The 23,816-nt window shown below is 47.0% G+C and overlaps 1 protein-coding gene across 1 annotated transcript in view; it reads left to right on the plus strand.

The window, feature by feature from the left end:
* hydin (HYDIN axonemal central pair apparatus protein) overlaps positions 1-23,816 on the plus strand; it is a 1,234,740-nt gene that overhangs the window by 1,044,337 nt on the left and 166,587 nt on the right. The window contains exons 67-68 of the mRNA XM_068049816.1: positions 8,217-8,426; positions 12,928-13,088. Of these exons, the coding sequence (XP_067905917.1) occupies positions 8,217-8,426; positions 12,928-13,088 (371 nt within the window). The remainder of the gene's footprint in view (positions 1-8,216; positions 8,427-12,927; positions 13,089-23,816) is intronic.

Here is a 23,816-nt window from a genome sequence, read left to right on the forward strand (position 1 = left end):
CTCCGATCGTGTTTTTGGGATCCTTAAGGGGGAGGGGGAGCACCCCCAAGTCGTGGTCCACATAGGCACCAACGACATAGGTAGGAAGAGAGATGGGGATTTAAGGCAGAAATTCAGGGAGCTAGGGTGGAAGCTTAGAGCGAGAACAACCAGAGTTGTTATCTCTGGGTTGTTGCCTGTGCCACGTGCTAGCGAAGAGAGGAATAGGGAGAGAGAGGAGTTGAACACGTGGCTGCAGGGATGGTGTAGGAGGGAGGGTTTTGATTTCCTGGATAATTGGGGCTCTTTCTGGGGTAGGTGGGACCTCTACAAACAGGATGGTCTTCACCTGAACCAGAGGGGTACCAATATCCTGGGGGGGAGATTTGTTAGTGCTCTTCGGGGGGGTTTAAACTAAATCAGCAGGGGAATGGGAACCTAAATTGTAGTTCCAGTGTACAGGCTGTTGAGAGTAGTGAGGTAGGGGATAAGGTTACAGGGACGCAAGAGGGCACTGGCAAGCAAGAACTTGGTTTAAAGTGTGTCTACTTCAACGCCAGGAGCATCCGGAATAAGGTGGGTGAGCTTGCAGCATGGGTTGGTACCTGGGATCCTGATGTTGTGGCCATTTCAGAGACATGGGTAGAGCAGGGGCAGGAATGGATGTTGCAGGTTCCGGGATTTAGATGTTTCAGAAAGAACAGAGAAGAGGGTAAAAGAGGGGGGGGTGTGGCATTGTTAATCAAGGAAAGTATTACAGCGGCAGAAAGGACGTTTGAGGACTCGTCTACTGAGGTAGTATGGGCCGAGGTTAGAAACAGGAGAGGAGAGGTCACCCTGTTGGGAGTTTTCTATAGACCTCCGAATAGTTCCAGAGATGTAGAGGAAAGGATAGCGAAGATGATTCTCGACAGGAGCGAGAGTAACAGGGTAGTGGTTATGGGGGACTTTAACTTTCCAAATATTGACTGGAAATACTATAGTTCGAGTACTTTAGATGGGTCTGTTTTTGTCCAGTGTGTGCAGGAGGGTTTTCTGACACAGTATGTGGACAGGCCAACCAGGGGCGATGCCACATTGGATTTGGTACTGGGTAATGAACCCGGCCAGGTGTTCGATTTGGATGTAGGTGAGCACTTTGGCGATAGTGATCACAATTCGGTTAGGTTTACCTTAGCGATGGGCAGGGACAGGTATATACCGCAGGGCAAGAATTATAGCTGGGGGAAAGGAAATTATGACGCGATTAGGCAAGATTTAGGATGTGTAGGATGGGGAAGGAAACTGCAGGGGATGGGCACAAACGAAATGTGGAGCTTATTCAAGGAGCAGCTAATGCGTGTCCTTGATAAGTATGTACCTGTCAGGCAGGGAGGAAGTTGTCGAGCGAGGGAGCCGTGGTTTACTCAAGAAGTTGAAGCGCTTGTCAAGAGGAAGAGGGCGGCTTATGTTAGGATGAGACGTGAAGGCTCAGTTAGGGCGCTTGAGAGTTACAAGCTAGCCAGGAAGGATCTAAAGGGAGGGCTAAGAAGAGCAAGGAGAGGACACGAGAAGTCATTGGCGGATAGGATCAAAGAAAACCCTAAGGCTTTCTATAGGTATATCAGGAATAAACGAATGATAAGAGTTAGAACAGGGCCAATCAAGGATAGTAGTGGGAAGTTGTGTGCGGAATCAGAGGAGATAGGGGAAGCGTTAAATGAATATTTTTCGTCAGTATTTACAGTAGAGAAAGAAAATGTTGCCGAGGAGATTACTGAGATACAGCCTACTAGGCTAGATGGGATTGAGATTCACAAGGAGGAGGTGTTAGCAATTTTGGAAAGAGTGAAAATAGATAAGTCCCCTGGGCCAGATGGGATTTATCCTAGGATTCTCTGGGAAGCCAGGGAGGAGATTGCAGAGCCGTTGTTGTTGATCTTCAAGTCGTCATTGTCGACAGGAGTAGTGCCGGAGGACTGGAGGATAGCAAATGTTGTCCCCTTGTTCAAGAAGGGGAGTAGAGACAGCCCTGGTAATTATAGACCTGTGAGCCTTACTTCGGTTGTGGGTAAAATGTTGGAAAAGGTTATAAGAGACAGGATTTATAATCATCTTGAAAAGAATAAGTTCATTTGCGATAGTCAGCACGGTTTTGTGAAAGGTAGGTCGTGCCTCACAAACCTTATTGAGTTTTTCGAGAAGGTGACCAAACAGGTGGATGAGGGTAAAGCCGTGGATGTGGTGTATATGGATTTCAGTAAGGCGTTTGATAAGGTTCCCCACGGTAGGCTATTGCAGAAAATACGGAAGTATGGGGTTGAAGGTGATTTAGAGCTTTGGATCAGAAATTGGCTAGCTGAAAGAAGACAGAGGGTGGTGGTTGATGGCAAATGTTCATCCTGGAGTTTAGTTACTAGTGGTGTACCGCAAGGTTCTGTTTTGGGGCCACTGCTGTTTGTCATTTTTATAAACGACCTGGATGAGGGTGTAGAAGGGTGGGTTAGTAAATTTGCGGATGACACGAAGGTCGGTGGAGTTGTGGATAGTGTAGAAGGGTGTTGTAGGGTACAGAGGGACATAGATAGGCTGCAGAGCTGGGCTGAGAGATGGCAAATGGAGTTTAATGCGGAGAAGTGTGAGGTGATTCACTTTGGAAGGAGTAACAGCAATGCAGAGTACTGGGCTAATGGGAAGATTCTTGGTAGTGTAGATGAGCAGAGAGATCTTGGTATCCAGGTACATAAATCCCTGAAAGTTGCTACCCAGGTTAATAGGGCTGTTAAGAAGGCATATGGTGTGTTAGCCTTTATTAGTAGGGGGATCGAGTTTCGGAGCCACGGGGTCATGATGCAGCTGTACAAAACTCTGGTGAGGCCGCACCTGGAGTATTGCGTGCAATTCTGGTCACCGCATTATAGGAAGGATGTCGAAGCTTTGGAAAGGGTGCAGAGGAGATTTACTAGGATGTTGCCTGGTATGGAAGGAAGGTCTTACGAGGAAAGGCTGAGGGACTTGGGGTTGTTTTCGTTAGAGAGAAGGAGGAGGAGAGGTGACTTAATAGAGACATACAAGATAATCAGAGGGTTAGATAGGGTGGATAGTGAGAGTCTTTTTCCTCGGATGAGGATGGCAAACACGAGGGGACGTAGCTTTAAGTTGAGGGGTGAAAGATATAGGACAGATGTCAGAGGTAGTTTCTTTACGCAGAGAGTAGTAGGGGCGTGGAACGCCCTGCCTGCAACAGTAGTAGACTCGCCAACTTTAAGGGCATTTAAATGGTCATTGGACAGACATATGGATGTAAATGGAATAGTGTAGGTCAGATGATCGGCGCAACATCGAGGGCCGAAGGGCCTGTACTGCGCTGTAATATTCTAATTCTAATTCTAATTCTAATTTAAGGGATGAGCTCCTGCCTCCAGATCCTATAGGAAATCCTTAACGGAATGACCAGGGGCAGGAATTTTAGGTCTCAATATGGGTGAGAACAGAGGCAAGTGGGTGCTAAAAATAGCGCCGTACGCCGGCATGCCAATTTCACATCGTTGTTCCTGCCTCTGGCCATTTTCCTCAGGACAGGTGAAGATGGGCCTCGGAACCTGCTCAATTTGGGAATGAGGCCAATTAATCCAGTTAACAAACTAACTGTCAACTCGTTAAGAGTCAGTTTGGAATTTTGGAGGGGATGCATAGGTTGCATGATGGATCAGGGACAGGCCAGGTTCAGAGAGATGGCAACACAGTGGGGAGCCAGTCCTGACCACACCATGATATCAGGTGGACCTATAAAAGGCAGCATGGCTGAGAGGGCACTCAGCCATTGGCACACAGGTGCCATCGGCTGAGCAGAGGTTGCAGGGAGTCTGGTCTGTATGCGTTTGGGCATTGTAGGGAGCCATCATCCTTGTGGCATTGCGGGGAATAAGAGTAGGGGGTTAGGTTTCCACAAATTATTGAAAGTCCAGATGAGCACAAGGAAGGCTGCAGCTGGTAATGGAGCACGATTCTCAGATATTGGATCTACTGGCGATGAGGATCAACATCCTCAGCAGCAGAGGCAGAGCCCCAGGCATGAGGAGGGCAGAGGAGAGGGACAAAGGACAGGAAGGCAATAGAGGCCATATCTCAGCATAGGATCTACCAATGAAAATGGAGCTACCTGGACATGTCGTAGAACCAATGCCGCAGGAGACTGCGCGTATCCAGGAAAATGGTCACAGAGGTTTGTGCCCTCATCGTGAAGACCTCACATCTCACAGCACTGCTTGCCATGCCCTGCCAGTAACCATAAAAGTCACTGTGGCCTTGAAATTCTTCACTTCTAGTTCCTTCCAAGGATGAACTGCAGACCTTGATGGCGTCTTGCAAACAGCTGCACATCACTGCATCTCGCAGGTCACTGATGCCTTATTTGCGAAAACTGGACAACATATTCAGTTCCAGACAAATAGGGTCTCACCAGCCCAAATGGCGGTGGGTTTCAGTTGGATGCAGGTCGTCATTATTTCCACCCATGTGGCCATCAAGATGTCGACTGACTGGACAATCAGATTCATCAACAGGAAGAGCTTCCAATCCCTCAAGGTTCAGCTGGTCTGTGACCACAACAAGAGCTTCCTCCATGTGTGCGCTCACTTTCCTGGCAGCTGCCATGACTCCTTCATCCTCCAGCAGTCCAGGGTGCCGTAGCTCTTCATGCCACCATCCAAACTTTATGGATGTATTCTAAGGGACAAGGGTTATCCCTTGAAGAGATGGCTACTCACCACTTTCTGTCAGCCCAAGACGGAGCCACAGAACTGCTACAACTGAAGCCATCTGCTCTCAAGGGCCACCATCGAGCTGGCCGTTGGACTTCTGGAGATGCAGTTCCGGTGCCTGGACAGATCGGGTGGCGCCCTGCAGTACACTCTTGCAAGAGTCTCGGTCATTGTGGAAGTCTGCTGCGCTCTCTGTAATATGGCACTCCAGGAAGGTATGGACCTTGAAGAGGGTGAGGCCCTGGAGTGACACAGCTCCAGGAAGAGAGGGAGCAGGACGTGGAAGAGGAGGAGGAAGTGGATAAGGAGGAGAAGGAAGATGCAGAACTCAGAGGTGCTCTGGCTTCACAGGGAGATGTCCAGGCCCGGTGCAAGTCTTGAGGATCCTTTCAGGATGTTGTCAATGTCAGGGATGTCTCACTGTCCCCAATCAAAGACCTTTGCTTCCCTTCACCACCTCTTCCCTCTTTTCCAGTCTCGCCGTTCATGAATGGAAGCTCACACGTCTGGCGTAATGTGTCAAGATTTACAGTGTGTTCAAAGAGTAACAAAGTGCACATTTACAGGTGCGGCAAATCTCAGTGAGCCATTCAGTGTTCTCGCCGACATGGTGGCCTCTGCTCTGGGCCATTTCTACATGGTGCTCCCCTTGTGGCCTTGGATGAGGTGGAGGCAGCCTGATCACTTGCCTCTGCTTGCGGCTGAGATGCATGTGGCAGTCATCCTTGTTGTGGAAGTGCCTGTGGGGGCACATCCAGAGGCTGCTGCACCAGACTCAATGCCAGGGCAGTCTCTGTCACTGGGCCCTGCTGCATAGATGATCCCTCAGTCAGAAGGGCCAGGGAGGCCAATGATGATGGCGCTCCATGAGGGATGGCACCCTCATCCTCTTCGATGACTGCCTCAGCTCTTGGATGGTTCTCCAAATGCCTAGAAGGGAGCACCAGCTGGGAGGCAACTGGCATCCACTCCAAACATCTTTGCACCATCAGTGCCTCTGACCGGTCAATGCTACAGAGCATGGCATGCATTCTATGCATGTCAGTGCGCTTCTCCTGCATCCACTCAGAGTACTGCCACATATGGTTCTCCATGAGGTTGGCCACCCCCTCAAATACGGAGCTCATTGTTCAAAGCCCTAAGCCATGGTGGTGCAATGAGCTGAATGCACTCCTCCATTCTCAGCCCATGACCCCTCACTCCCTCAGGTAACTTTGACATGTGGGTACACATCTGTTGCTGCTGGCTTAAGTCGAGCCCCCTTTCTTTTGACTTCAGAAGTCCTGCATTTGCACCCAGCTCAGCATGCCTGTGTCTGTCCTCCATCCTCGAGGGGGATACCCACAGATGCCTCTGCCTTTCTCACCTCCTCTTGCTCACTTGTTACTTGATCTTCACCCAGTGCCACCCTATCTAATCACGTATGAGGGCCCATCAATGTGAGTGTATTTGTGCTGGTGGAGGACTCTGGCTGTCCACCTCCATGTCAGAATCTATGAAAGACATAAGAAGAGAGCATGAGATCTAGTCTTTGAGAGCAGAGGCCTCCGCAATGCTGAAGCTTTCCAATGCAGCTGAGTCTTTGGAATGCTATCAGATTAGAAGGAGTGCACTCCATCCCCTTCATCTACAGATTGCAATATCTTTTCACACTCTCCGTCAGGAATCCCCATCTCTCCTTCCCTGACTTTCTCCTGCATGCCACCCTTGCGATTTCCATGGCTTCCTCTTCCATGGCAGTGATGATGTGCAGCTGGGGCATCTCCTCCTCCTGTTAGAGTCTCTCTCAGGCATAGTGAGCAGTTTTCTCCTGCAAGGACAAAAGAGAGAGCGGTAAGGCACTGCTGGTCTCTTGACCAATGTCAGCTACTCATTGACATAGGAAGCTGCATGTATCAGTGCTAGCAAGTCCTCAACAGCACTAAGATTCTGAGTCTTGCTGAGGGATCAGCCTGGGTGCACATTTCTCCCACGTTCTGTAGCAGCATGAGCTCTCAGGCTCCTCAGCTAGAGTGTCTACTGGAGGTTGAATACTCAAACTTGTTATAAGGGTCTGGCGTTGCAGTCACCGTGCCAGAACGAAGAAGGTCATTGAACCTTTGACAACACTGGACCCAGTTCCTATGGACTGCACTTCTGCTGCTGACTGTTTCAGCCATGTCCAGCCATGCCAGCTTTGTTTGGGCCAGTGGCCTTTTCTTTCCAACCTCCGGAAAGTGACCCCCTCTTCCTCTCCCTCACTGCCTCCAGAACGACCTCAAGGTTGGCATCACAGAATCGATGGGCAGTCCTGCCCTGGGTAGCAGACCTCTGCATCTCCTGATTCCCTGGTGCATCCATTCTTTCATTCATATGGCAGCCTCAGTAATGACTGCTGTGATGTCTTTAAATAGGGCCTGCACATTCAGAGTCCCGCCTCCATTCCGCACCCACAGCAGTTAATTGGGCAGCCAATTAGTAGCCTGCCTCCACGAAAATCATTGGCTGTAACTATGTCCTCTGTTGGGCAGGACTGGCACTCAGAAACAATCCCAATGTCGGTTTCCCACCCCGGAGAGAAAATCCTGCTGCTGATCTCACAGATAGGCGCCACGCATGAACTGACTTTCCTCAAGGTCTCTTTGATGGTCTGAATCTCGAGAATAATATTGAATTATGCAATATTTTATTTATTGAGTCATAGGTGATTTATTAAAATATGGTCAAGCTGCACTTGCCAACCTTAAATGGAGGCAGGTTGAATTTTTGTGCAAAGGTCCATTGGGGTAGTATCCCGATTGTCTTTCTCAGAACACTGACACTTGTTGCTGTAGTGTGTCAGTATTTGCAGGGCATCAAAGGAGATTTTCCGGATTGTTTCAGTATTTACAGCGTGTTCCCGGGAATGTCTTAGTATTTACAAAATGTTTCAGTATTTACAGGGGGTTCCCAGGAGAGTAACAGTATTTAGAGAAGATCCCCAGGAATGTTTTTACAAGGTATTCCCAGGAAAGTGCCAGCATTCCCACCGGAATGTGTCAGTATTTACAGGGGTTGCCAAGAGTTCAGCAATAGTTGGAAGGAATTCCATGATATGTGACAGTATTTTCAGGACTCAGTCACACAAAAATAAATGTAATACCCTTATCGTAATTCACTAAGTTCATCATGTATACTCACAGTTTATTGTGCTTTAGTGAAACATTAACCTATTGCTTGTTTTGATATAATGAGCTCAAGTAAAAGAGAATTTAGAAAAGCACTGAGCATTGGTCTGGCACTGTTTTCACCTGGCACATCCACTGGCACTGCCTTGGTGTGTCATTGGCACTGTGTTCACTTATCACTGGTACAGGAGTTGACTGATGTCTGCTTGCCTGCGAGTAACTTTTGAAAGGGGAGTTGGAGGTGAAATAGGTAATCAAGCAAACAAGCTCTATTGCTAGGAATCCTTCATATGCAACTAACTTTGAACTATTTTCTGTGTTTTCTGCTGATTTTTCATTTACTGATTAGTTTGGTCATCTGCATGCTGGATGTGCGAAGGACATGACACTGACATTTAAGTCAGATTTACCTGTAACATACAGCCGACAAGCAATAAAATGCATGGTGTCAAAAATCAGCTACCCAGTGCCTGCAGACCAGGTTCTAGATTGGGACAATCGTCTGAGCATTGTGAAGTGGATCGATGCTGGGAGTGGAGTTCGCCCAACTAAGAAAAAGGTGAATTAATGACTAAAAGCAGCGTGTGTGTTTTTTATATCCGTACATCAGTCATTCAGCCATTATATTCCCAACCTTGCAATCCTAGTGATGTCCTGTGAGCCTTGGTACTTCACACCGTTCTCAATCCAAAATGCATCAACAGCAGTAATCATTAATCCAAGTTACTAAGAGTCTAAATGAGGTAGAACTGAAAAGTGGCCCAGGGGTACACAACCTTCAGAAATCATTTAAAGTAGCAACACAGGTTAACAAGGCCAAAAAAAAGTACAAAGTACTGGGGTTCGTTTCTAGAGGAATAGAATTCAAAAGCAGGGATGCTATATTAAATTTGTCACAATGTCAGCCGTGTCTCGGTGGGTAGCACTCTTGCCTCCGCGTCACAGGTTCCGGGTTCAGGTCCCACTCCAGTACAGTACTGAAGGAGATGCTGTCAGGTGCCATCTTTCAGATGAGAATTTAAACCAAAGCCCCATCTTCCTGCTTGTGTGGATGTAAAAGATCCCATGACACGATTCCAAGAAGAACATGGGAGTTATCCCTGGTGTCCTGCCCAATATTTAGGGGAGGCGATGATGTAGTGGTAATGTCCAGAGGCCCAGGCTAATGTCCTTGGGACACGGGTTGAAATCCCACCATGGTAGCTGGTGGAATTTAAATTCAATTAATCAATAAAAAAGCTGGAATTGAAAGCTAGTCTCAGTAATGGTGCCATGAAACTATCATCGATTGTTGTAAAAACCCACCTGGTTCACTAATGTCCTTTTAGGGAAGGAAATCTACCGTCCTTACCTGGTCTGGCCTACATGTGACTCCAGACCCACAGCAATGTGGTTAACTCTTAACTGCCCTCTGAAATGGTCCAGCAAGCCACTCAGTTGTCAAGGCCAATTAGGGATGGGTAACGAATGCTGGCTTTGCCAGCAACGCCTGCATCCCATGAAAGAATAGGAAAAAAATTGCATAGAACCTTGGTTAGACTACACTTAGAGCATAGTGCACTGTTCTGGTCTCCATATTACAGAAAGGATATAGAAGTTCTCAAGGAAGTACAAAAAAGATTTACAAAGATCATACCAGAACTAAGAGTTTATAACTATTGGGAAAGACTAAATGGGTTTGGGTTCTTTTCTCCATAAGAAAGGCTGAGACCTGACCTGATATAGGACTTTAAAATGTTGATGGATTCAATCAGATAGACAAAGAAATGTTTCCACTTGTGGGGGAGTCCATAACGAGGGATCATAAATGCAACATTGTCACTAATAAATCCAATAAGGAATTCAGGGGGAACAGAGGGGGTGGGGGTGGGATACGTTGTGGAATATGGGCTGGAGGAGACTGCAGAATTAGGGGAGGGTGAGGTCATGCTAGGATTTCAAGCTGAGACAAAGGATTTTAAATTTGAGGCATTGGAAAGAAAGTTAACATAGATAACTGAGGACAGGGTTGATGGGTGAGTAGAAAAATATAAGAAAGACACCAGTAAGTTTATCAGAAATCTTATAATGACCAACATTCCAATGTACATTCAGGTCCATTATAGGGAGTTCCTGTTGTACTATATTCAGTGCTTCTCACACTTTTCTACACTTATTCCTCCTGTGCTATAATTATAGTGCCTTATGCATTCTTCATTCCTCTGCACCCTCATCGTCTTAAAATCAAGACTTCTACTCTACGTCATTCTCTAGGAAAACCTCAAGTAGGTGGAACTCCAACCCTTCTTTCTTCCTGTAGTCTGTGTCACATGATCATTATTTCCTAATTTCCACATCTCTCCTTTCTTCTGCATTATGTACTTTAGCCCTTTACCTGGACTTCTCAATTCCATCAAGCAATGGTATTTTACACCACTGAATTAACTACCTTTTTTTAAGAGATCCAACACATACTTCACCTACTAAAACCTTAAAATGTGCCTTTACACTCCTCAGGCTTTATAGAACCATGGGGCTGGAGTTTACCGAGCCCTGGACGTCAGGATACGTGGCAGGGAGCCTGAATTTGGCTCTGGTTGAGGCCCACCATGGACCTCGATACCGAAAGGGCCCGGCCTGATCCTCCCGGCGGCGGCGAGGGTCCATGGCAGCACCTCCCCCCACATACCCCCACCCCTCCCCGACTGCTGGGCAACAGAACCACAATTTAAATATGCAAATGAAGAAAATTAATGAATTTACATACACTTACCTCCAATCTTGAGGGCCCACCTCTATCTTCGTGGCAGCCGGCAGTCCCGCACCTTGAGATCCCCATCTGGGTACATGCGGCACCACACGGGTCGGGAGGGGGGGTGGGAGGAGGTGAGCTTTTCAGTGTGGGGGAGGGGGGGCGGAGTGTTGAGGGGTAACAGGGTCAAATAAATGTAATGGGTGTAGGGAATGCTGGGGAGGGTTGAACCTTAAATTTTGTGCAGTTTGGGGGGGGGGGGGAAAGGTCAGATGTTAAAGGTAATTGTTTTTGGGGGGGAAAGGGCAAATATTTATTGTAATTGTTATTGGGGGTGGGAAAGGGACATTAGAAATTTATTCATTTAATTTAGGGGGTTAGGACTTTAAAAGTTTAAATTGGGCGGCAGGGCTGGCTGCCCTTTAAAAATGGCTCCAGCACCTGCGCAAAGGCAGCTGACGCCATTGCTGGGGATGGACAGCCCCTCCCCACTCCTTGAGATTCCGGCGGGGGTGGTGGGGGTGGGGTGCGAGCCGCCCGGCTATTTAAATGGCGGCTCTTTGTGCGGGTCAGCATTTTTTGACCTCACCACTGAGATCCTGTTACAGTAAGACCAGGTGAAGTCTGAGAGGGACCCCTCGATACCTTTCTCACCTGTTCGTAACACTGCCTTTTCTCCCCATTACCTCTTCTTCCTCATTCTGTAACCAACTGGCATTAAAAAAAGAAAAAGACTTGCACGGAATTTACAGCACAGAAGGAGACCTACTGATAGGTCATGGTGCAGCTATACTGCAGCTATCTACTGTACTCTGATTTCCTCGCCTAATCCTATATCTTTTAGCGCTCTTGCTCTTCAAATACTTCTCCAATTTCCTATTAAATGATGTTAGTCTGTGCTTCAATAGCCACGTGTAATAAAGCTTTCCATGTTCCAATGACCCTTTTAACAACCCTCTTCATTCTTCTGATGATAATCCTCAGTCTGTGTTCCATTGTTAGCAAATCACCAACTAGTAGCAGCAATCTTTCACTGTTTACCCTCTTAAAACCATTTCATCGCTTTGAAAACCGCTGCCTGATACCTTCCTTAACCTTAAACAGTCCTAATTTTTCAGGCCTGTCATCACAATTATTACCTGTCATTCCTGGTATCCCTGGTAATACTTCACTACACACTTGCCATGTATCTCATGTCCTCCTGATAATGCCCAGAACTATGCACAGAATTCCAATTGTGGCCTAACCAGTGAATTCAAATTCACTTCCTTGCCTATCTATTTAATCACTCTGCATATAAAACTCAGAATCCCATTTGCCTTTTTGTGACCTTTCATGGCTATGCTCCCCCCTTTAAAAAAATCTACACTCCTGTACCACTCTGAAAGGGTCTTGCATTTTATGTTATTCACCCTTTCATTATATACTCCTTCACATGTCTCCGCATTGAACTGCATCCATCTAATATCTGCCACTCCACTAACCTATCCAGGGCCTCCTGCATGTTTCTTCAATTTGCCAACCCAATTTGGTATTATCAGCATACTTTGATCTCATTCCTCTTATGCTGAGTTAAAAATTGTTTATATACATGGAAAACAAAATAGTTCCCAATATGGATTTCTAGGGAAAACCACTATCTCCGTCCCACTAATCTGACATGCATTCCTCTAATCTTATGTGCCATTATTTTCATTACAAGCCTCTTACGTGGCCTCTTGCAAATCCTTATATGAAACATCCTTTGCCTTCCCTTTCTCTATATACTCTATATTTCTGCAGTAAATTCAATTAGTCTGACGTGACCTGACCTTCATGTATCTTTGCTGCCTGTTTTTGAGTTGCCCATACCTTTCTGAATGTTCAGTGATTTGCATCCAGTGGTATGGAGCCTGGTTTTACAAATACAGTATATTAGTGAGGAGCCTCACACATCAGGGAAATCTCAAGCTTGTTCCCTGCGAATCTCCAGCAGCAGTTTTCAATCCGTTTAAATGAATGCACAGAACATTGTCCACTAGCAGGCAAGGCTCCATGTTGTTTGCACACATTGTGCACATAGGAGTTCATGTGCAACAGACATAAGACTAATCTGTTCACCTTCCCTGTTTTAGAATGGGTGTGTAATGGGTTTGAAATTCCTCGATGCATTTTTGTTAGTGAATGTATTTGCATTAAATTCCTCTCTCCATCTGTACTCAAAACTACACACACAAATGCGATGAAAACACATTAACCCATGCAACAAAAAAAGAGCACGTAGAGGAATTTCAGCCCTGTTGCATTTGTCACTAGGTGTACCTATTTTGTTGTATTGTGTATCTTCCAGATGGTAGAGATTGAACCTGAACCTGCCCACACTGTTTTGGAAGATGGAACTCGGGAGCTTGAGCTGAAGATCAGTGCCATGGTGGATTACAGCGACTTCGAATGTGCATGTGAAAGAATTATCTTCAAGAATACGCTGCTGTACCAGACTCGAGTCTACAAGTAGGTATCTTATGACGGAGTGGAGATTTTTTTTTGTCCTCCAGGACTCCCGCTTTAACTTCAGTGAGGGGTTCCAAACTTATAACAGAGATCAGGAAAAACTTGCAGAAATTCCAAGCACCTATTTATTTATTCACTCCCATTTCTTTCATCTTTGTCTCTACTTCTGTCCTGAAAATAGCACTGTTCCTGTGCTGTACTGCACACCTATCTAGCAAGTGTACAGCTCTATGGGCTCCAGCAGTCCTCACTAAAGTGACTGCTCTTTATATCTGAATTTAGATAGTGAATATCAGCAAGCTATTTGAATACAGAGGACAGCACAGCTGGACCTCATCAATGCCCTTATGTCCACTCACTTTCCGACAGGAATCACTGTTTTGTGATCAGGAGCGGGAATCCTATCTGATAATACTTATTCTAGGAAAGCTGAAGTCAGTAGTAACAACCCTATACACTGTGCAAACTGAGACCAACCATTGTACTTAGGACCTTTAGGTCTATATGATTCAGTACCATGTGAGATTTTCATCAAAAGAGCTATTGAGAGAAGTCTTAAAATGTTTTGAACTGTGGTACACCATGTATGAGATATCTTTCCAGGTAAGTTTGAGTTCTTGGTGCCCCCAGATGGATTGGCTCGCCAAAGAATAGCGAGTCTCAATAGAATATCACTGTATCTGGACTCACCAATGATGTGATCCTGTAAGTATTCAGAGTTCTGAGAATTTTTCCTCTGTTGCTCTCATGGATAATATGACCTGCTAGACTCAGGAGAAACAGTGAGTAAAGTGGTATCTTCTAGATATTAAGAAAAAAGATTAAAATAGCTAGAGTAGCACTTGCTAGATAGGTGTGTAGTACGAATTGTGTTCAAATAGCTGTGTGTCAACTGTGGCTCAGTTAGTAGCACTCTTGCCTCTGACTCAGAAGGCTGTGAGTTCAAGTTCTCCTCTAGAACCTGAGCACCAAAATCAAGGCTGATAATTCAGTGCAGTATTGAGGGAGTGCTGCACTTTCGGAGGTGCTGTCTTTTGGATGAGACATTAACACAAGGCCCCATCTGTCCTCTCAGGTGGACATAAAAGATTGATTAAGAGCAGGGGTATTTTCCTGGGTGTCCTAGCCATTATTTATCCCTCAATCAAAATCACAGAAACAGATGATCCAGTCATTATCATATCGCTGATTGTGGGAGCTTGCTGTGTGCAAATTGGCTGCCGCCTACATTACAACAGCGACTACACTTCAAACGTACTTCATTGGCTGTAAAACACTACGGGACATCCAGTGGTTCTGAAAGTTGCTGAAAAATGCAAGTCTTTTTCTTTTTTTAATGTAAGTGGATTACAGAATGAGGAAGAAGAGGTAATGGGGAGAAAAGGCAGTGTTACAAGTAGGTGAGAAAGGTGTCTGGGGTCCTTCTCAGCCTTCACCTGGTCTTACTGCAACAGGGTTTAATTTTAAACACACTGTATTTTGAGCTCCCCCTTGGTGAATTCTTGTTCCTATTATAAGGCAAAGAAATGAGCACGAACAGGCTTTCTTAGGTTTAAAGAAGAAAAGTGAAATTTATTAAACTTAAACGTAAACTCTAATTCGGTTAATGTCTACGGATACACGATGTGCCCACACTAGCATGCATATGCGATACACACATGCAGATAGGAATAGAAAACAGCAGAAGAAAAGATAAAGTGGAAAAGTTTGAAGCAATCTCTGAGGAGGGTTTTTTGTCACGATGCTTCGAGCTCGCTGTAGAGTCCTTGATTGAAGATATGGTATTGCTTTTTGTTTGCGCCCAGTATTCTTCTTAAAGCTTGATCACTGTAGAAGACTTTTCCCTCTTTTGGGGTTTATGTGTCTTCAAAGGGTCTTGGAGTTCTGTGAGAAAGAGATGGGAGCAGACAGGAGAGGCTCTTTTCAATCCAGGAGCCAAGAGCTTTCTCCCAGTTCAAACGCTGTCTCTATAATTTAAAACTCCCCAAGTTGGCCAGCAGGGTGTTCACGTGACCGACTGGTTTGACCAGGTCTGTTCTGTGTATTGTACGGGAGCAGGGGATATCTCCATTGTTCCAACACTGTCTGCTAATATGCAAAAATGTCTTTCCAGCCAGGGGGCCTGGCAACCACTTGTAACAGGCCTTCTCCTCTTCCCACCAACAATTTGAAATTTAATGTCCATGTGACGAAATTAATGTGCCTTATTCTTGGCAGGTGGGGGGGCCTGCATGACAGCTGGAAGAGGGAGTTTTAACTTAAAATTGTTTTTAAGTATTCATTTATAACAAATTAATATTACGCCAATGAAGCTATTCCTGTTATTCAAGGACATTTATTTGTATTGTATTAGTATTTATTTCAGCGCCAATGCTGTGCAAGCTCAAGAGTTTACAAAAATATATAATGGCACAGGGAAACTGAAGTTCCCCTAGATCTTGTACCAGACTAACAAAACAAAGACAATTAAAACCACCCAAAGGAACTACATATCATACAAGCATGGCTGGAGTGATTTTGGGAAATATAAAAATAAATTCAGTGCGATTCAAGTTGATCGCAAAACTCAGTTACGAGGTTAGGCTCAGCAGTATCCCAGAATCTGACAAGACGTTGAAAGCTATAAGCCAGGAACCAAAAAACTGTTGATGAAGGTCTGCTGTTGCAGAAAATCTTGGCTTGGAAGTATAGCACACCAATATGTAGCAGTTAGGCCAGCATGGAGAAAATGCTGAACTACAAAGTGAAAGGTTGCACTGCAAGAGAAAAGACCAACATTTGAAGTCTTGAAAATAAAAGCTCTAAAGATATGATGCATCCTGTTATACAAAAAAGACTGTTACGACCAGGTGAGAAAGAGGTCTGCAGTTCCCTTTCAGCCTTCACTTGGTCTTACTGTAATATGGTTTTATTTTTAAACACACTGTTTTTAGCTCCCCCTCGGTGAATCCTTGTTCACCGCTTTCCAATTATAAGGTAAAGAAACGAACACAAACAGGCTTTCTTAGGTTTAAAGAAGAAAGGCGAAATTTATTAAACTTAAACTGTAATTCAGTTGATGCCTATGGATACACGACTCACCCACGCTAGCATGCATATGCAATACGCACATGCAAATAGAGACAGAAAAGAGAAGAAAGATAAAGTGGAAAGGTTTGAGGCAATATCTGAAGAGTTTGTTATGGTTCTTTGAGCTAATTCTAGAGTCCTTTTGCAGGTTGATCTTGCTTTTCATTGGGGCCCAGTATCCTTCTTAAACCTTGTTCACTGTAGGAGACCTTTCTCTCTTGGGGTTCATGTGTCTTCAGTGGGTTTCAGTTCCGTGAGAAAGAGATGGGAGCAGACAGGCAGACAGGAGGTCTTCTTCAGTCTGTGACCATTCTGCTTTTTCAGTTCAAACACTGTCTCGACAATTTAGAACTCCCCAAGTTGGCCAGCAGGGTGGTCACGTGACCGACAAGTTTCACCAGGTCTGTTCTGTGTATTGTATTGGAGCAGGGGATAGCTCCCTTGTTCCAACAGTGTCTGCTAATATGCAAAAACGTCTTTCTGACCAGGGGCCTGGCAATTCCTTGTAACAGGTCTTCTCTTCCCAGCAATAATTTGAAATTTAATGTCCATGTGACAAAATTAATGTACCTCATTCTTGGCAAATGGGGGGCCTGCATGACAAGACAAAAAGAGCAATTCAATAAAGAACCATACATCCAAACTTTCCAAAAATGGCATTAAGATTGTAAACAGTATATATGGGAGCAAAGAGTTACAAGAGACATTGATAGATTATGTGAGTACGTAAAACTCAGGCAAAAGAATTTCATTGCAGGTAAGCGTGAAGTCATCCAATTTGTACCAAAAAAGGATAGATCCAAGTATAAATGGTGAAAAGCCAGGAAGAGTACAGGTTCAAAGAAATTTCTTCTTCTTCCTCTTCCTCCTCTCGAGAGACAATGGGTAAGCGCCTGGAGGTGGTCAGTGGTTTGTGAAGCAGCGCCTGGAGTGTCTATAAAGGCCAATTCTATAGTGACAGACTCTTCCACAGGTGCTGCAGATAAAATTGTCTGTCAGGGCTGTTACTCAGCAATGACCACCTATGGCAAACGTGTGAAGCAGAATGCAGACTGGTTTCAATCTCACTTCGAAGAGTTGGAATCTGTCATAGCCGCTAAGCACATTGCACTGCTGAACTACAAGAAAGCCCCCAGCAAGTTAACATCCGTAGCACTTAAAGCAGCCAGAAGCGCTGCACAAAGAACAGCCAGGTGCTGCGTAAATGACTACTGGCAACACCTATGCAGTCATATTCAGCTGGCCTCCGACACCGGAAACATCAGAGGAATGTATGATGGAATTAAGAGTGCTTTTGGGCCAACCATCAAGAAGATCGCCCTCCTCAAATCTAAATCAGGGGACACAAGCACTGACCAACGTAAGCAAATGGACCGCTGGGTGGAACACCACCTCGAACTGTACTCCAGGGAAAATGTTGTCACTGAGACCGCCCTCAATGCAGCCCAGTCTCTGCCAGTCATGGATGAGCTGGACGTGCAGCCAACAAAATCGGAACTCAATGATGCCATTGATTCTCTAGCCAGTGGAAAAGCCCCTGGGAAGGACGGCATTACCCCTGAAATAATCAAGAGTGCCAAGCCTGCTATACTTTCAGCACTCTACGAACTGCTTTGCCTGTGCTGGGACGAGGGAGCAGTAACACAAGACATGCGCGATGCCAATATCATCACCCTCTATAAGAACAAGGGTGACCCTGCTCAGCATAGTGGGGAAACTCTTCGCTCGAGTCACTTTAAACAGGCTCCAGAAGCTGGCTGAGCGTGTCTACCCTGAGGCACAGTGTGGCTTTCGAGCAGAGATCCACCATTGACATGCTGTTCTCCCTTCGCCAGCTACAGGAGAAATGCCGTGAACAACAGATGCCCCTCTACATTGCTTTCATTGATCTCACCAAAGCCTTTGACCTCGTCAGCAGACGTGGTCTCTTCAGATTACTAGAAAAGATTGGATGTCCACCAAAGCTACGAAGTATCATCACCTCATTCCATGACAATATGAAAGGCACAATTCAGCATAGCGGCACCTCATCAGACCCCTTTCCTATCCTGAGTGGCGTGAAACAGGGCTGTGTTCTTGCACCTACACTGTTTGGGATCATCTTCTCCCTGCTGCTCTCACATGCGTTCAAGTCTTCAGAAGAAGGAATTTTCCTCCACACAAGATCAGGTGGAAGGTTGTTCAACTTTGCCTATCTTAGAGCGAAAACCAAAGTACGGAAAGTCCTCATCAGGGAACCCCTCTTTGCTGACGATGCTGCATTAACATCTCACACTGAAGAGTGTCTGCAAAGAGATTTACGGGTCCTAAAATGCAGTCGTCAGGTACAAAAAAATAATCAATAAGGCTACATAGCCTTGATATCTAGAGGACTAGAATATAAAGTGGAAGCGGCACAGTGGCGCAGTGGTTAGCACCGCAGCCTCACAGCTCCAGCGACCCGGGTTCAATTCTGGGTACTGCCTGTGTGGAGTTTGCAAGTTCTCCCTGTGTCTGCGTGGGTTTTCTTCGGGTGCTCCGGTTTCCTCCCACATGCCAAAGACTTACAGGTTGATCGGTAAATTGGCCATTAGCAATTGCCCCGAGTATAGGTAGGTGGTCAAGATGGCTCCTGGGCAGGAAGCTCCCTTGCTGTTCAACTCTATCCATGGCCATCTGCTCCCATCCCTAACGTTTTCTCCCCCAATCTGCCCTCTTAAACTGTTTAAATTCCCCTGGCTCTTTAAATCAGTTCATTTTAGCCCTATCTAAAAGTTAACAGTTAGTTTAGTGTATGTTACCTGGGCCCACTGCCCTCCCCCAGCCACACCTGCTCTTTGTTTTCTCAATGAAATTGATCCGGATGAAACTGACGAGAACAGCTGCCGATACTTTAATCTCCGATCCTGCTGGCTTCACAGTCCAGAGTGTCTGCAGCCACGGCATGCAGTAAGTCCATTGAGGTGAAGAAGGAGCTGCGGGACCCGAGAGAAGTCCTGTGAAAAGATGCCCCGAACACCCAAAACATCCACGAACGGCCCCCCCGGCCGCAACTTCAAAGCGCCCGCGGGAGATGGCTCGGAGAGCATCTGCAGCGCACTGTCGACAATGCTGCATGCCTTTATTTAAACCACTGGAAAAACAAACCCTAAGCAAATGTAATCACCTCGAAGTCTGCCAAATGATGCTTCACCTCCCGAAGGACGTGGATGAGCTTTCCGGACGTCGATGGTGGGCACTGAGGAAATGGCTTATTACCTGCACCAGCTTCCCCCCACCCCCGTCCCCTTCCCTGCTCCACCCTCTCAGCTCACCCCCTCACAACCCCGTCCCAGCCCGCCCCCCCCTCGCACCATCTTCACCCCGCACCTCCTTCCCCTGCACCCCCCCCCACCCCCTCCCTCTACCCCTCCCCCTTGCATCCCCTCCTCCCACCGGCACCATCCTACACCTGTGTAGGGGCCCCAACAACCCCTCTGCCTTGTGGGCGTCTCGGGCGAGACCAAGGCTAAGGGAGTCAACCCTAACAGAAAATCCGGAGCGGAACCCCGTAGGCGGTCATGTGTCACCTTTGGCATGTTTCCGGCAGTTCCTGCAGCCATACTGGTGCCAAACGTCGTGTCCTGCACTCCTTTGGACCCCACCAGAAAGGCCGAGAGGAGGGTTTTGACGACTGGGCAACTCTCAACCTCCATAAATTTGCCCAGGCATGCGCCATGGAGAGGTCACTCCATAGTTGCCTCACAGCGACTAAAACAACACGGAAGGCAGCAGTTACGGGTTATAAGTCCAGATAAATTGGCGTAGAAACTATGCGCCACGGGTTGCCTTTGTCGGTGGGAGAGGTCATTGCACCTCACTGGACAGCTACCGCCCGCCTCAAACCGGGCAGCCCCCGGTCAATAAGGTTCTGTCCCGCCACAGTCTGCCTGCTTCAATGGGTGCTTGGAGCTCAGGGTCATTGCCCGAAAGGTGGACTGATACACCGCACCAAACAACATGAAAAAAGGAAAGAAGGTACCAGCCCTTCGCTTTGCAAGCTGGAACGTGAGAACTATGTGTCCTGGCCTGTCGGAAGACCTTACACAAATCAACGATTCTCGGAAGACCGCCATCATTAACAACGAGCTCAGTAGATTCAATGTGGACATTGCAGCACTTCAGGAAACTCGCCTCCCCGCGAGTGGCTCTCTAGCAGAGCAAGACTACACCTTCTTCTGGCAGAGCAGGGATCCTGAAGAACCAAGACAGCATGGAGTGGGCTTCGCCATCAGAAACTCCTTGCTCAGCATGACAGAGCCTCCCTCAAATGGCTCGGAACGCATACTGTCCATCCGACTGCTCACCACCTCTGGTCCAGTACACCGACTCAGCATCTATGCTCCAACACTCTGCTCCCCACCTGAAGCTAAAGACCAGTTCTATGAACAACTCCATAACAACATTAGCAGCATCCCCAACACCGAACACCTATTCCTGCTGGGGGACTTTAATGCCAGGGTTGGGGCCGACCATGACTCATGGCCCTCCTGCCTTGGGCGCTATGGCGTTGGAAGGATGAATGAGAACGGGCAGAGACTGCTTGAGTTGTGTACCTATCATAACCTCTGCATCACCAACTCGTTCTTTCACAGTAAACCCTGTCACCAGGTTTCATGGAGGCACCCAAGATCACGTCGTTGGCACCAGCTGGACCTCATTGTCACAAGGCGAGCCTCCTTAAACAGTGTTCAAATCACACGCAGCTTCCACAGTGCGGACTGCGACACCGACCACTCCCTGGTGTGCAGCAAGGTTAGACTCAGACCAAAGAAGTTGCATCATTCCAAGCAGAAGGGCCACCCGCGCATTAATACGAGCAGAATTTCTCACCCACAGCTGTTACAAAAATTTCTAAATTCACTTGTAACAGCCCTTCAAAACACTCCCACAGGGGATGCTGAGACCAAGTGGGCCCACATCAGAGACGCCATCTATGAGTCAGCTTTGACCACCTACGGCAAAAGTGCGAAGAGAAATGTAGACTGGTTTCAATCTCATAATGAAGAGCTGGAACCTGTCATAGCCGCTAAGCGCATTGCACTGTTGAACTACAAGAAAGCCCCCAGCGATTTAACATCCGCAGCACTTAAAGCAGCCAGAAGTACTGCACAAAGAACAGCTAGGCGTTGCGCAAACGACTACTGGCAACACCTATGCAGTCATATTCAGCTGGCCTCAGACACCGGAAACATCAGAGGAATGTATGATGGCATGAAGAGAGCTCTTGGGCCAACCATCAAGAAGATTGCCCCCCTCAAATCTAAATCGGGGGACATAATCACTGACCAACGCAAACAGATGGACCGCTGGGTTGAGCACTACCTAGAACTGTACTCCAGGGAGAATGCTGTCACTGAGACTGCCCTCAATGCAGCCCAGCCTCTACCAGTCATGGATGAGCTGGGCATACAGCCAACCAAATCGGAACTCAGTGATGCCATTGATTCCCTAGCCAGCTGAAAAGCCCCTGGGAAGGACAGCATTACCCCTGAAATAATCAAGAGTGCCAAGCCTGCTATACTCTCAGCACTACATGAACTGCTATGCCTGTGCTGGGACGAGGGAGCAGTACCCCAGGACATGCGCGATGCCAACATCATCACCCTCTATAAAAACAAAGGTGACCGCGGTGACTGCAACAACTACCGTGGAATCTCCCTGCTCAGCATAGTGGGGAAAGTCTTTGCTCGAGTCGCTCTGAACAGGCTCCAGAAGCTGGCCGAGCGCGTCTACCCTGAGGCACAGTGTGGCTTTCGTGCAGAGAAATCGACCATTGACATGCTGTTCTCCCTTCGTCAGATACAGGAGAAATGCCGTGAACAACAAATGCCCCTCTACATTGCTTTCATTGATCTCACCAAAGCCTTTGACCTCGTCAGCAGACGTGGTCTCTTCAGACTACTAGAAAAGATCGGATGTCCACCAAAGCTACTAAGTATCATCACCTCATTCCATGACAATATGAAAGGCACAATTCAACATGGTGGCTCCTCATCAGAGCCCTTTCCTATCCTGAGTGGTGTGAAACAGGGCTGTGTTCTCGCACCCACACTTTTTGGGATTTTCTTCTCCCTGCTGCTTTCACATGCGTTCAAATCCTCTGAAGAAGGAATTTTCCTCCACACAAGATAAGGGGGCAGGTTGTTCAACCTTGCCCATCTAAGAGCGAAGTCTAAAGTATGGAAAGTCCTCATCAGAGAACTCCTCTTTGCTGACGATGCTGCTTTAACATCTCACACTGAAGAATGCCTGCAGAGTCTCATCGACAGGTTTGCGTCTGCCTGCAATGAATTTGGCCTAACCATCAGCCTCAAGAAAATGAACATCATGGGGCAGGACGTCAGAAATGCTCCATCCATCAATATTGGCGACCACGCTCTGGAAGTGGTTCAAGAGTTCAGCTAGCTAGACTCAACTATCACCAGTCACCTGTCTCTAGATGCAGAAATCAACAAGCGCATGGGTAAGGCTTCCACTGCTATGTCCAGACTGGCCAAGAGAGTGTGGGAAAATGGCGCACTGACACAGAACACAAAAGTCCGAGTGTATCAGACCTGTGTCCTCAGTACCTTGCTCTACGGCAGCGAGGCCTGGACAACGTATGCCAGCCAAGAGCGACGTCTCAATTCATTCCATCTTCGCTGCCTTCGGAGAATACTTGGCATCAGGTGGCAGGACTATATCTCCAACACAGAAGTCCTTGAAGCGGCCAACACCCCCAGCTTATACACACTACTGAGTCAGCGGCGCTTGAGATGGCTTGGCCATGTGAGCCGCATGGAAGATGGCAGGATCCCCAAAGACACATTGTACAGCGAGCTCGCCACTGGTATCAGACCCACCGGCCATCCATGTCTCCACTATAAAGACGTCTGCAAACGCGACATGAAATCGTGTGACATTGATCACAAGTCGTGGGAGTCAGTTGCCAGCATTCGCCAGAGCTGGCGGGCAGCCATAAAGACAGGGCTAAATTGTGGCGAGTCGAAGAGACTTAGTAGTTGGCAGGAAAAAAGACAGAGGCGCAAGGGGAGAGCCAACTGTGCAACAGCCCCGACAAACAAATTTCTCTGCAGCACCTGTGGAAGAGCCTGTCTCTCCAGAATTGGCCTTTATAGCCACTCCAGGCGCTGCTTCACAAACCACTGACCACCTCCAGGCGCATATCCATTGTCTCTCGAGATAAGGAGGCCCAAAAGAAAAGATAGGTCGGTGGTAGGGAAATATAGGGACAGGTGGGGATGAGGTAGGAATATGGAATTAGTGTCGGATTAGTATAAATGGGTGGTTGATGGTCGGCACAGACTCGGTGGGCCGAAGGGCCTGTTTCAGTGCTGTATCTCTAAACTAAACTAGTGTTGCTACTGCTATGTAAAAGCCCTCGTTAGACCATACCTGGAGTACGATGTACAGTTCTGGGCCCTGCACCTTAGAACGGATATATTGGCCTTGGAAGCAACGCAGCGCAGAGTTACCAAAATGTTATCAGGGCTGCAAGAGTAGATCATAGGAGTGATTATATAAACTAAGCTTGCATTTCCTGTAATGTAGAAGATTAATGGGGTCTTTCGGATGATGCGTTAAACCAAGGTCAGATCTGCTTCCTTAGGTGGACGTAAAAGATCCCAAGGCACTATT

The sequence above is a fragment of the Heterodontus francisci genome, chromosome 17, assembly GCF_036365525.1.
Source record: "Heterodontus francisci isolate sHetFra1 chromosome 17, sHetFra1.hap1, whole genome shotgun sequence".
NCBI classification, from domain to species: Eukaryota; Metazoa; Chordata; class Chondrichthyes; order Heterodontiformes; family Heterodontidae; genus Heterodontus; species Heterodontus francisci.